Below are 12,769 nucleotides of genomic sequence, written 5' to 3'. Positions count from 1 at the left end.
TAGCCCTACACACATACACATATGGACTGTGACACACAGATATCTACTTTAGATACACAGACATGGATTAACACACATGGACTCACACACAGACGCATTGACTTACACACACACATCGAGTGACACACATGTATAGACTTACACACACATGTGGACTAACACACACACATATGGACTGACATACACATCGACGTACACGCACACAGATCGACTGACACACGTGGACTAACACACACACAAAAACACTTTGACGTTGTCCTTTCGAAAAAGACACCCACATGGAGTTAAAGACACGCATGGCTCTACACGCACACACATATGGACTCAAAGACACACACATGGACTCACACACACACATCGACGGGCACAGCAATCCCCGATGATGGCACAGCTATCAGTATCGCAGTACTACGTATGAGTAAATAGCGTGACTTGAGCGATGGAAACAATAGAAATGCATTTAAGAAATAAGCAGAAATCACAGACTGGCAGTAGACCGTGGCAGCGTTATAAAAGCGCAGCAAAAAAAGGGGAAATTGAGCAACCCAAAAATCCAAAAAGAGTTTTGTGTACACAAACATAATTATTGTAACATGTCAACTCGTTTCATAATGGTAAACAATGAACCTGAGTTGTTATCTTCACACAAACATAATTATTGTAACATCTGTGAACTTAAATTTCGATTTAAAGCTTTCGTGACTGCAAGGATTCATCTTCTTGGTTCTTTCGGTAAAGTCACGTAGAATGGAAATCATAAAATAATAAAAATACAATTATTCTCACGACGTTTCGGCCACAACGCAAGCAGCCGTCCTCAGGTGTAGAACAGGTCTGTCGAGAAGACAGAGTCTGAATGACACGCGACTATTTAAGCTGGGATGGAGGGGCGAAGAGCGTCTTGACAAAATAATTTGCATATCAAGAGGAATTTAGCATATTTATGGGAAATGCAGATATGCGATTAGTACTACTTGTGAAATGCGTAGGAGGTTTGGCGAGGGGTTTAAAGTCATTATGCCCGTGCATTATGCAGGATTAGCAGCATCAAAGGGAGGGGATAGGGGTATGTATCTGCAGTAACTAGACCACCACGTAAACAACTAAAGTATAAACTACATAGTATCATCAGTATACTAAATATACTCTTCAATAAGCTGAGCTACTAACAGTAAGTAATACATTACAATTCTATGTCGCAAAAAATATAATATGCTTCCAGCTAAACTTTATTCTCTTACATCACACGAGTCTACACCGTACTATATAATGCCATAGACAAAGCCAACATAAAATTAAATACTGTATCGCTATACACCACCTTATACATTGTAATATTACACTATGTATTATTCTACCTACCCTACTGTATATCACACTGCTGTATATTCACTATACAATTATGATACTATATATTACTTTTTACATTGTATAAAACATTACAATTGTATTATAGTATAATAATTTGTGTGAGTGGTTTATTCAGCAGTGCTTTAGTCAAAGGTAAGTATTGCATAGTGGATAGTCCTACCATGAAAAAATTAAACGAGTTAGGACATGTCACACGTGTAAAATATTCATATACCGCGCAGGGTCTTGTTTTGTTTGTAAAAAGTGGTATACCCCGTGGCTTATATGCGGGAAAATACGGTAATTTAAGAGCAACTAGCTGATATTGTAGTTTGTTGAAATCGCCCTGGAGCTTAGCAATCGCGTCATCCGGAGAGCGGCCAGCAGTATCATGTCATCTGCAAACAGATTTACCCTGGAATGATCCAGGTCAGTGGCCAAGTCATTGACATAAAGAGAGAACAAGAGGAGGCCGAGGATGGAATCCTGTGTGACCCCTTTTGTTATCTTAACACTGTTTGACCTCCAACCATCTATGAATACAGTTTGGGTGCGAGAAGAGAGGTAACATTTTTAACCATTCTACTGCGTGTTTGGAGAAACGGAGGCAAATTAGTTTACTAAGCAGGGTGTTGTGGTCGACTGTATCAAAGGCTTTGGGCAAGTCAAGAAAAAAGACTGGTGCATACTGCTTATTAAATCTGTCAGTAAGGGAATTCCTAATCCTGAATGGCAAGGTGCATCTGGGATGAAAGAAAAACCTAAAGGAACAATGTCACCCAACGCCACCACGTAGTTGTATGCACCTGCCATGCCATTCCACAGAGTTCCAGTCCCAGGTCCTTCCAGCATGGAAACGTTGGACCTCAAGAAACGTTGGGATAAGGCGATTGCAGCAGAATATTCTGCCAAGGTCTCTAATCGGTTTTGGGGCTCTCGCTACTCTTGATGATCCAGAGCAGATGTGGGAAGCCTTGAAGCTAAGGACCCTTGCGGCCAGCAATTGGATGCTTTGGGAGTCAGGGCGAGGTCAAGGTGTCTCATCTCATCAGAGACACTGGAGACCATTGCGCAGAGTCGCTTCGCAGCAGTTGGAGGGTAACTCCAGCCTGCGCGGGCACCTGTCGCATCAGGTGAGAGCCTCATTGAGGAGGGATAGGGAGTGTTTGGTTGGGAAGCTGATGGGTGTTGTTTGAGAGTCATCTGTGTGTACGGGCGACTCCTGGCCGGTCTGTCCGGCCCTCAAACGCCTCCGCTGAAAACTCCGAACCTCGAGAGGCCTCACTCAAGGTGGCCGATGGATCTCTTGTATCAGATCCTGGAGACTGTAGTTGGGCTGTGTGGGTCGGGTACTTTTAGCAGCTCCTCGCTGCCTCCCCCTCCGGCTGTGAGGCTGGACGTGCCTGACGCTGCTCCCAAGGCTGCTGGTCCCCTGATATCTGAGCCCCCCCCATCAATGCATGAGATTCTGACAGCAGTGAGGAGGCCGAAGGGGGTAAGGCAGCTGGGATCTGTGGCATCACGGCCAAATTTCTGAAAGCCGGTGGGTACGATACGCTAAGGGGGCTCCACGTGGCGGTGATTGTTGCAGCATGGAGATCGGCCACTCTCCTTCCCAGCTGGAGACAAACCTGGAAGGGGAATGGAGACAAGAGCTAACTTCAACATATCTCTGGGACCGTTTTTGCCAGTATGAAAAAGATTAAATAATACTAGTAGGCTTTATCCTGTCTGGCAATAAAAACGGTTGTTTGGACAGTCCAGGACTTGATGCCTTTGAAATAGGTATTTATTTGGTGTTTGAGCATCTTTCGTTTGGCTGCATATAGTGGGAAAGAAGTTCAATACACACACATACATACATCTTAATACCTGTTTTGTTGCCAGAAAGGCGAAAGCCTATGCTTATTTTTTTCATCTGACTGCAACAATTACCACCGGGTGACACTGCTGTCGGTATCTGGTAAGATACCTGCCCAGCCAACCTTCTGATTCACCAGAGGCCAGAACAGGTCGGATTTACATTTGGAGCGAATCCTGGCTCCCCGCGCCTTGTTGGAGCACCGACCTGAAGAAGGACTTCGACTCGGTGCACTGGGGAACCTCCCTGTGGTTTGGCCTGCACTCTAGAATACCGGAGGGCATTGTTGATTTGATCTCCACCCTGTATTCCAGACCGCTGTTAAATCGTGAGTGGGGATGTTGTATATGTTGGAATTATGACATTTTTATAAAAATAATAAAAAGTTAATGAAATTTCGAAAAATTATGTTAATGTGTGTATTTATATGCATAATTTATGATAATCACGGAGATAATCGTAGTAATTTATGTGAATGCTTGCGATTATGTTAATGTGTGCAGTTATGACAATTAGGCTTAGCTTCGTTATCCAGAGTTGTATCAATCGGGATAAAACGATTATCTTTGATTAAACATTTATTGATTATCCGAGTCTGTTTATGTTATGTTAGGTCTCCAACTTCATATCTCATCGCAGGTAACAGTTCTTATGAATAAGACAGTTTTGCATGGACTTGGAAAGAAGCACTCGAACAGTTGGTGTTAAGCAATTTTAATTCTAAACAAACACATGACACTCTAATATGCAAAGGCGAAAGCATACGTCAATAAATTCATGAGCAAGATTATGCAATTAACGAAAATGAATGACTAAAACATTTCTTATTCATGTAACTCGACGGCAGCAACTGCTTTGCACGATCAGTTGATATTGAACGCACCACCTTGAAATGGCAACCCTTTTTGAAACGCAAAGATAACTTTTTGAAAGTCTTATTCGTGTGCGTGTTGTGTGTGCGTTGTCCCTTGTAAAATTAATTAAATTTTCCTTAGAGCCGGGAGTTGTGTCGTTAGCTTGTGGGGTGTGGGAGGGAATATACAAACAGCGGTCAGGTTCTCTCTGGCTTGGGCGTGGCCGCAGCGAGCCGTGCTGCTCCCTCGGTCGGGCGTGTCTCTGCTCATGCGCTCTCACTCTCCACTGCTGGACGACGAGTTGGCACGACGCTCGCCGGCGTGGTGCGCGATGATTCCGTCGTCGCTGCTGGACGTCTTGTCTGTTCTCACTGGGTGTTGGTCGGTGTTGTATATTTTGGGTTATGAAATTAGATAAAAATAATAAAAAGTAATAATTTTCCCAAAAATGTGCGCATTAATTATGTTAATGTGTGTATTAATATGCATAAATTATGATAATGTGTGTAATTATATGTATAAATTATGATAATCGCGGAGATAATCGTAGTAATTTATGCGGATGCTTGCGATTATGTTAATGTGAACAGTTATGATAATTAAGTTTAGTTTCGTTTATCCAGAGTTATATCAATCAGGATAACACGATTATCATTGATTAAACATTTAACGATTATCTTAGTGTGTTTTATGTTATTTTAGGTCTCCAATATCGTCGTCGCTCTCTCCTTGATCGCTCTGGACGTCGCGGCTGTGCGCGCTCACCGGCTTGGAGCGCTCTGGCGATGAACGATGGCTCTTGTTGCTCATCCGCTGCTGCTCGTCCTTTTCGATGCTTGCTTGGTCGACGCTTGGCGATTTCCGCCCTTTTACAGGTTGATTGCTTGTCGTCACTCGTCACTCTCTCTTCTCCGTGCTTTCCTTTGTTCGTGCAGCTGCCAGCTTCACTCGCACTTAACTTCGTTCTGCGAGAAGCGACACCTGCTATCGGCATCGGTGTTTGCTCCCTCACGACGCTCCGCCAGCCGGAGCACGGCTGAAACCCAGCCTCGACCCAGGTTGAACTCAGACTTCTGCGACTCGAACGACCCCTCCTCGTTCCATCACTTCTCGAGGCACGACGCGCCCCAGCTCCCTTGCGAGCCCCGTCGCAACGCTGCGTCGCAAGCCGAGTCGCGAGACTGAGCGCGACTTGAACAGACTGCACACAGGCTGTCACTATAACGACCCCTCGTCGTCCCATCTCTCCTCGAGGCACGACTGCCACAGCTCCCTTGCGAGCCGCGTCACAAGCCGAGTTGCGAGACTGAGCACGACTCGAACCAGACTGCTCATTCGTGATGTGCGCTTGTGTTTAAACTCAAAACGTGACTCCCCTCTCTGCGCATCTCTTGCGAGAGGAACAACAAACCAAAAAAACAGATGCCCTCGGAATGTCAGGCACAGACCCCCCCCCCCTCGCGACCCTTCTAACCCCCTAAGTATTTATTGGGCCATCTGTTTGTGCCGGACCGTTGGAGACAAAGGTGGCTGAGGAGATTTTTGCAATACATTTATGTGGTCCTGTGTGTTACATTTATTCTTGATATTTCTTATGAGTTCCCTTGGTCTTAGTATATCGTGGTTATTAATCGGTCTATGTTTAATGAATATTCGTAATGATCCTCGTTACATCATTATTTTGAGGGTTTTGCCAAGTTTAGTTATGCGTTTGCCTCCAGGGATTGGTGTTTTATTCTGAGTTATATTTTAATGTCCTGAGGTTAAGTGTAACTAAGTTTCCACTTAAGCTTTCTGGAATTCATATTCTTTAGTTTTTAGGAAGGTCATGTAGATAGAAAACATACCATACTAAATAATATATATGCGGTGAATACGAGTAATATAAGGGAATTACTAATAAAAACCCCCTATTGTTTGCTGGTTAATTCTTTTTGTTAAGTTTCTACTTTTCGGTAAGGAAAACGTTAAAGAAAACGCGAGTTGCAACAGTTGTTTTTCTCTGCTCTGCGCCTTATCCGTGCATCTCCAGATGTCTTGGGAGGTTAGGCTATCGACCTTTGTCCATCTGGATGACCTCTCTGTGCCCGAATTCTTACCGTTTAATGGCCCTCCCCGTTTCACAGATTCCTGGTGTGCTTGTGAGGAGTAGTGGGTTGTTTTCATTATTTAATTTAAAAATATATATAGATAAAAAAAAAAAATTTTGGAATTGTTCTTAATATCAATAAAAAAAAAGGGGTATAGACACAACAATCCGCCCTTTTGAAAATTATCAGGGGTCGATTTGGCCACTGGCGAATTTTCAAACAAAGTAAATGCCCTTTTTTTTCCGTTATGAATCCATCAGCCGCCCTCACTCTCGGCGGTTATTCCTTACCACGCGCGCGTACGTATCACAATCTTAACATGGTTACATTTGAAATAAGCAAAGAAAATAAAACAAAACGTTAAACATCGATACCACATGTTACATCGGTTCTCATCCATCATAACTACGGCGAATATTCATTTTTGTTAAATCCTGGGAAACGCTAGGTAGCGGTTTCGAACGCATTCCTTACAACGCGCGCATACGTATCACAATCTTAACATGGTTATATTTGAAATAAGGAGAAAAAAATTAACATCAAGGCAACAAGTTACATCGGTTCTTATCCATCATAACTACGGCGAATATAAATTTTTGTTTTTGTTAAATCCTGGGAAACGCTAGGTAGCGGTTTCGAACGCATTTATGTGTTACCTTCCTCATGTTACCTCCTTGCCATATTTTTTTCAAGCTCCGAGTGTCTGGTTTACCACTTATCACGCAGGTAACAGTTCTTATGAATAAGACAGTTTTGCATGGACTTGGAAAGAAGCACTCGAACAGTTGGTGTTAAGCAATTTTAATTCTAAACAAACACATGACACTCTAATATGCAAAGGCGAAAGCATACGTCAATAAATTCATGAGCAAGATTATGCAATTAACGAAAATGAATGACTAAAACATTTCTTATTCATGTAACTCGACGGCAGCAACTGCTTTGCACGATCAGTTGATATTGAACGCATCACCTTGAAATGGCAACCCTTTTTGAAACGCAAAGATAACTTTTTGAAAGTCTTATTCGTGTGCGTGTTGTGTGTGCGTTGTCCCTTGTAAAATTAATTACATTTTCCTTAGAGCCGGGAGTTGTGTCGTTAGCTTGTGGGGTGTGGGAGGGAATATACAAACAGCGGCCAGGTTCTCTCTGGCTTGGGCGTGGCCGCAGCGAACCGTGCTGCTCCCTCGGTCGGGCGTGTCTCTGCTCGTGCGCTCTCACTCTCCACTGCTGGACGACGAGTTGGCACGACGCTCGCCGGCGTGATGCGCGATGATTCCGTCGTCGCTGCTGGACGTCTTGTCTGTTCTCACTGGGTGTTGGTCGGTGTGGGTATCAAACACACGGCGCATTCGATGGCGCTCTTTCTCTCTTGGTGGCAGCTCCAGGCTTCTCCACTGCTGGATGATTGTTGGGTCGGCACGACGCTCGGTGACGCGGTGCGCGATGATATCGTCGTCGCTCTCTCCTTTATCGCTCTGGACGTCGCGGCTGTGCGCGCTCACCGGCTTGGAGCGCTCTGGCGATGAACGATGGCTCTTGTTGCTCATCCGCTGCTGCTCGTCCTTTTCGATGCTCGCTTGGTCGACGCTTGGCGATTTCCGCCCTTTTACAGGTTGATTGCCTGTCGTCACTCTCTCTTCTCCGTGCTTTCCTTTGTTCGTGCAGCTGCCAGCTTCACTCGCACTTAACTTCGTTCTGCGAGAAGCGACACCTGCTATCGGCATCGGTGTTTGCTCCCTCACGACGCTCCGCCAGCCGGAGCACGGCTGAAACCCAGCCTCGACCCAGGTTGAACTCAGACTTCTGCGACTCGAACGACCCCTCCTCGTTCCATCACTTCTCGAGGCACGACGCGCCCCAGCTCCCTTGCGAGCCCCGTCGCAACGCTGCATCGCAAGCCGAGTCGCGAGACTGAGCGCGACTTGAACAGACTGCACACAGGCTGTCACTATAACGACCCCTCGTCGTCCCATCTCTCCTCGAGGCACGACTGCCACAGCTCCCTTGCGAGCCCCATCGCAACGCCGCGTCACAAGCCGAGTTGCGAGACTGAGCACGACTCGAACCAGACTGCTCATTCGTGATGTGCGCTTGTGTTTAAACTCAAAACGTGACTCCCCTCTCTGCGCATCTCTTGCGAGAGGAACAACAAACCAAAAAAACAGATGCCCTCGGAATGTCAGGCACAGACCCCCCCCCCTCGCGACCCTTCTAACCCCCTAAGTATTTATTGGGCCATCTGTTTGTGCCGGACCGTTGGAGACAAAGGTGGCTGAGGAGATTTTTGCAATACATTTATGTGGTCCTGTGTGTTACATTTATTCTTGATATTTCTTATGAGTTCCCTTGGTCTTAGTATATCGTGGTTATTAATCGGTCTATGTTTAATGAATATTCGTAATGATCCTCGTTACATCATTATTTTGAGGGTTTTGCCAAGTTTAGTTATGCGTTTGCCTCCAGGGATTGGTGTTTTATTCTGAGTTATATTTTAATGTCCTGAGGTTAAGTGTAACTAAGTTTCCACTTAAGCTTTCTGGAATTCATATTCTTTAGTTTTTAGGAAGGTCATGTAGATAGAAAACATACCATACTAAATAATATATATGCGGTGAATACGAGTAATATAAGGGAATTACTAATAAAAACCCCCTATTGTTTGCTGGTTAATTCTTTTTGTTAAGTTTCTACTTTTCGGTAAGGAAAACGTTAAAAAAAACGCGAGTTGCAACAGTTGTTTTTCTCTGCTCTGCACCTTATCCGTGCATCTCCAGATGTCTTGGGAGGTTAGGCCATCGACCTTTGTCCATCTGGATGACCTCTCTGTGCCCGAATTCTTACCGTTTAATGGCCCTCCCCGTTTCACAGATTCCTGGTGTGCTTGTGAGGAGTAGTGGGTTGTTTTCATTATTTAATTTAAAGATATATATAAAAAAAAAATCTTTTTTTTGAATTGTTCTTAATATAAATAAAAAAGGGGTATAGACACAACAGGGGGGTGCCGCTGACTTCTTCCCGGTGAATGCCTGGGTGAGGCGAGGGTGTGATTTTGGCCTCCACTCTATTCAACATTTGCATGTACTGGGTGTTGGGGCTGGGTATCGCACCAGGGCCATCATGGTGCATTCTACGGACAGTCCAGGTTTTACTGAGCTGGACTTTACCGATGATGCGGTGATATTCGCGGAGTCATTGAATACCGTAAAGGAGGCGGCCCTAGCTGGGACTGGGAAGGGAGCTGGCCTTGCATCTCGCCGTGCGTGTTCCGGAGGGCTGTGGAGTAGGAGGGTTAACGCGACCGCACGACGTGTAGGCGTACATCCCCTGATCTGATCTGCAAGCCATTCTGTTAATTCAAGGCTGTCACGAAGGAAGGGGCTATGCTTTATCAGCCATGGCCTGCAGTAGTTTGACAGTCGGGGGCGATACTGCTGTGCGCCATCTCAATTGAGTAATTTGCTGTTAACTTTGCAGCATTTGGATGTTTGGACAATACCAGTTACGTTGTGTCGATTTTGCTATGGAAGGAAACCCACACAGAACAAGAGAGAATGTACAAACTGCACGCATAAAGGCATTCGAGTTGGGAATCGAACCCGGGACCTTCTCATTTTCTTTGGGTCTTTCAGTAAAGTCATGTAGATAGACGCTTCGATCGCAACACAAGCGTTTGTCATCAGGAAGAGGGGGTTAGCATCTAAAGGGATAGTTGTGTGGAAACCCTCCCCGTAGAGGCGGTTAAATCTTGACTTAAAGCCTTCGTGACTGCAGAAATTAATATTATTTGGGTCTTTAGGTAAAGTCCCGCACAATCCGCAGAATTATTCGATGCTCAGATACCTCGTTGCGACTCTACCGTGAGCGTTGTTTTGAGTGGCGTGCGTTTGTTGTGCTGGGCAGCGTGGCGTGCGTGCAGGCCCACAAGACGCAACGCCATTGCAGCGGCGTGCGAAACAAAACCATCTACGTGCCTCTGGGCACCTTCAGCGAAGGGCATCTGCTGAGCGGTGAGGCTACCTACTGTCCCCACTCACCACCACCTACTCTCCCACCCACCACCACCTACTACCACCTACTGTCCTCAACCACCACCTACTGTGCCACCCACCACCTACTGTCCCCACCCACCACCACCTACTGTCCCCACCCACCACCACCTACTGTCCACACCCACCACCACCTACTGTGCACACCCACCACCACCTACTGTCCACACCCACCACCACCTACTGTGCCACCCACCACCTACTGTCCCCACCCACCACCACCTACTGTCCACACCCACCACCACCAACTGTCCACACCCACCACCACCTACTGTCCACACCCACCACCACCTACTGTCCACACCCACCACCACCTGTCCACACCCACCACCACCTATTGTCCACACCCACCACCACCTGTCCACACCCATCACCACCTACTGTCCACACCCACCACCACCTACTGTCCACACCCACCACCACCTACTGTCCACACCCACCACCACCTACTGTCCACACCCACCACTACCTACTGTCCACACCCACCACCACCTACTGTCCACACCCACCACCACCTACTGTGCCACCCACCACCTACTGTCCCCACCCACCACCACCTACTGTCCACACCCACCACCACCTACTGTCCACACCCACCACCACCTACTGTGCCACCCACCACCTACTGTCCCCACCCACCACCACTTACTGTCCACACCCACCACCACCTACTGTCCACACCCACCACCACCTACTGTCCACACCCACCACCACCTACTGTGCACACCCACCACCACCTACTGTCCACACCCACCACCACCTATTGTCCACACCCACCACCACCTACTGTCCACACCCACCACCACCTACTGTGCCACCCACCACCTACTGTCCCCACCCACCACCACCTACTGTCCACACCCACCACCACCAACTGTCCACACCCACCACCACCTACTGTCCACACCCACCACCACCTACTGTCCACACCCACCACCACCTACTGTCCACACCCACCACCACCTATTGTCCACACCCACCACCACCTGTCCACACCCATCACCACCTACTGTCCACACCCACCACCACCTACTGTCCACACCCACCACCACCTACTGTCCACACCCACCACCACCTACTGTCCACACCCACCACTACCTACTGTCCACACCCACCACCACCTACTGTCCACACCCACCACCACCTACTGTGCCACCCACCACCTACTGTCCCCACCCACCACCACCTACTGTCCACACCCACCACCACCTACTGTCCACACCCACCACCACCTACTGTGCCACCCACCACCTACTGTCCCCACCCACCACCACCTACTGTCCACACCCACCACCACCTACTGTCCCCATCCACCACCACTTACTGTCCACACCCACCACCACCTACTGTACCCATCCACCACCACTTACTGTCCACACCCACCACCACCTACTGTCCCACCCACCATCACCTACTGTCCACACCCACCACCACCAACTGTCCCCACCCACCACCACCTACTGTCCACACCCACCACCACTTACTGTCCACACCCACCACCACTTACTGTCCACACCCACCACCACCTACTGTCCACACCCACCACCACCAACTGTCCCCACCCACCACCACTTACTGTCTCGCCCACCACTACCTACTGTCCACACCCACCACCACTTACTGTCCACACCCACCACCACCTACTCTCCCACCCACCACCACCAACTGTCCCCACCCACCACCACCTACTTTCCCCGCTCACCACCACCGACTGGTGTGTTAGGCCGCACCGGCGTACTGCCAATACATCCATTTAGCTGCTGAACACACTGTCCTGTGCAAGCACGGAACAGAATGGTTTTACTGTAGATAAGACGAGCAATGTGATGCCAGTGGCTTTGTTGTTGTGTGGCGGTGGCGCTTTGCGGGTTCACAGATTATCGCTTCCTGGAGGATGTCGGCCGGGCGGTGGAGAACTCGACGCGGGACACAGTGATGCACGGATACGGCCACAGGAAGACCGTACGTGACTCCTGCCACCTGTCTTTGTTAAGTTTGGTTACCCGAAAAAGTCTCACTGTGTCTCAAGACTTTTTCGGGAGGGTCCTTTTAAAGTTTTCGTACTGCGTGCGATCCCAATTGAGTAATTTGCAGGTATTTTTTTTTGCATGGGTTGTTTTAAGCTATGGGAGGAAACTGTAGAATCCGGAGATAGCCCATTGCAGCACAGGGGCAGAGAACATACAAACTCGACACCACGCAGAAAGCCACCCGAGTTAGGAGTCATACCCAGGACCTTCTTGCTGTGTCCACGTTTGTTTCCGGCAGGTGAGCGTCTTGAGGAATTATGCGCGGAGAGATGGCGTCAATCTGCGCATGCTGCCCGCCGGCTTGCAGAGGCACCGCGACAACTTCTCCTTCTTCCACAAGCGGTGAGACGGGACGACCCCTCTTGTCCTCATGTTAAACACCCCCCCCCCCCCTCCACTAAAACGTTGCTGGCTGCTGTAGACACGTCTCGTGGAATTTTGGTAGGAAGAGGTTTAACATTTTCTGTTTTGTTTTGGTGATGCCTCAATAGACAAGGATGAGTCTCATTTGCTGGAGTGATCTGGCGCTTTAGTC

At 47.8% G+C, this 12,769-nt stretch overlaps 1 protein-coding gene across 2 annotated transcripts in view; it reads left to right on the top strand.

Moving 5' to 3' along the window:
• The window catches only part of ZNHIT6 (zinc finger HIT-type containing 6), a 35,711-nt gene that overhangs the window by 9,768 nt on the left and 13,174 nt on the right, over positions 1–12,769 (top strand). Inside the window, exons 1-4 of one of the 2 annotated variants that reach the window (XM_078615371.1) lie at positions 6,307–7,770; positions 10,059–10,165; positions 12,081–12,166; positions 12,473–12,576. In XM_078615371.1, the coding sequence (XP_078471497.1) occupies positions 7,688–7,770; positions 10,059–10,165; positions 12,081–12,166; positions 12,473–12,576 (380 nt within the window). In that variant the 5' untranslated portion in view covers positions 6,307–7,687. Of the gene's footprint in view, positions 1–6,306; positions 7,771–10,058; positions 10,166–12,080; positions 12,167–12,472; positions 12,577–12,769 lie in introns of those variants that run through there. The other variant, XM_078615370.1, reaches the window with a different exon arrangement.

The sequence above is a fragment of the Lampetra planeri genome, chromosome 47, assembly GCF_965212315.1.
Source record: "Lampetra planeri chromosome 47, kcLamPlan1.2.h2, whole genome shotgun sequence".
Classification (NCBI taxonomy): Eukaryota; Metazoa; Chordata; class Hyperoartia; order Petromyzontiformes; family Petromyzontidae; genus Lampetra; species Lampetra planeri.
The sequence above is the reverse complement of the archived record's forward strand: the minus strand, read 5'-3'. Positions and strand labels throughout refer to the sequence as shown.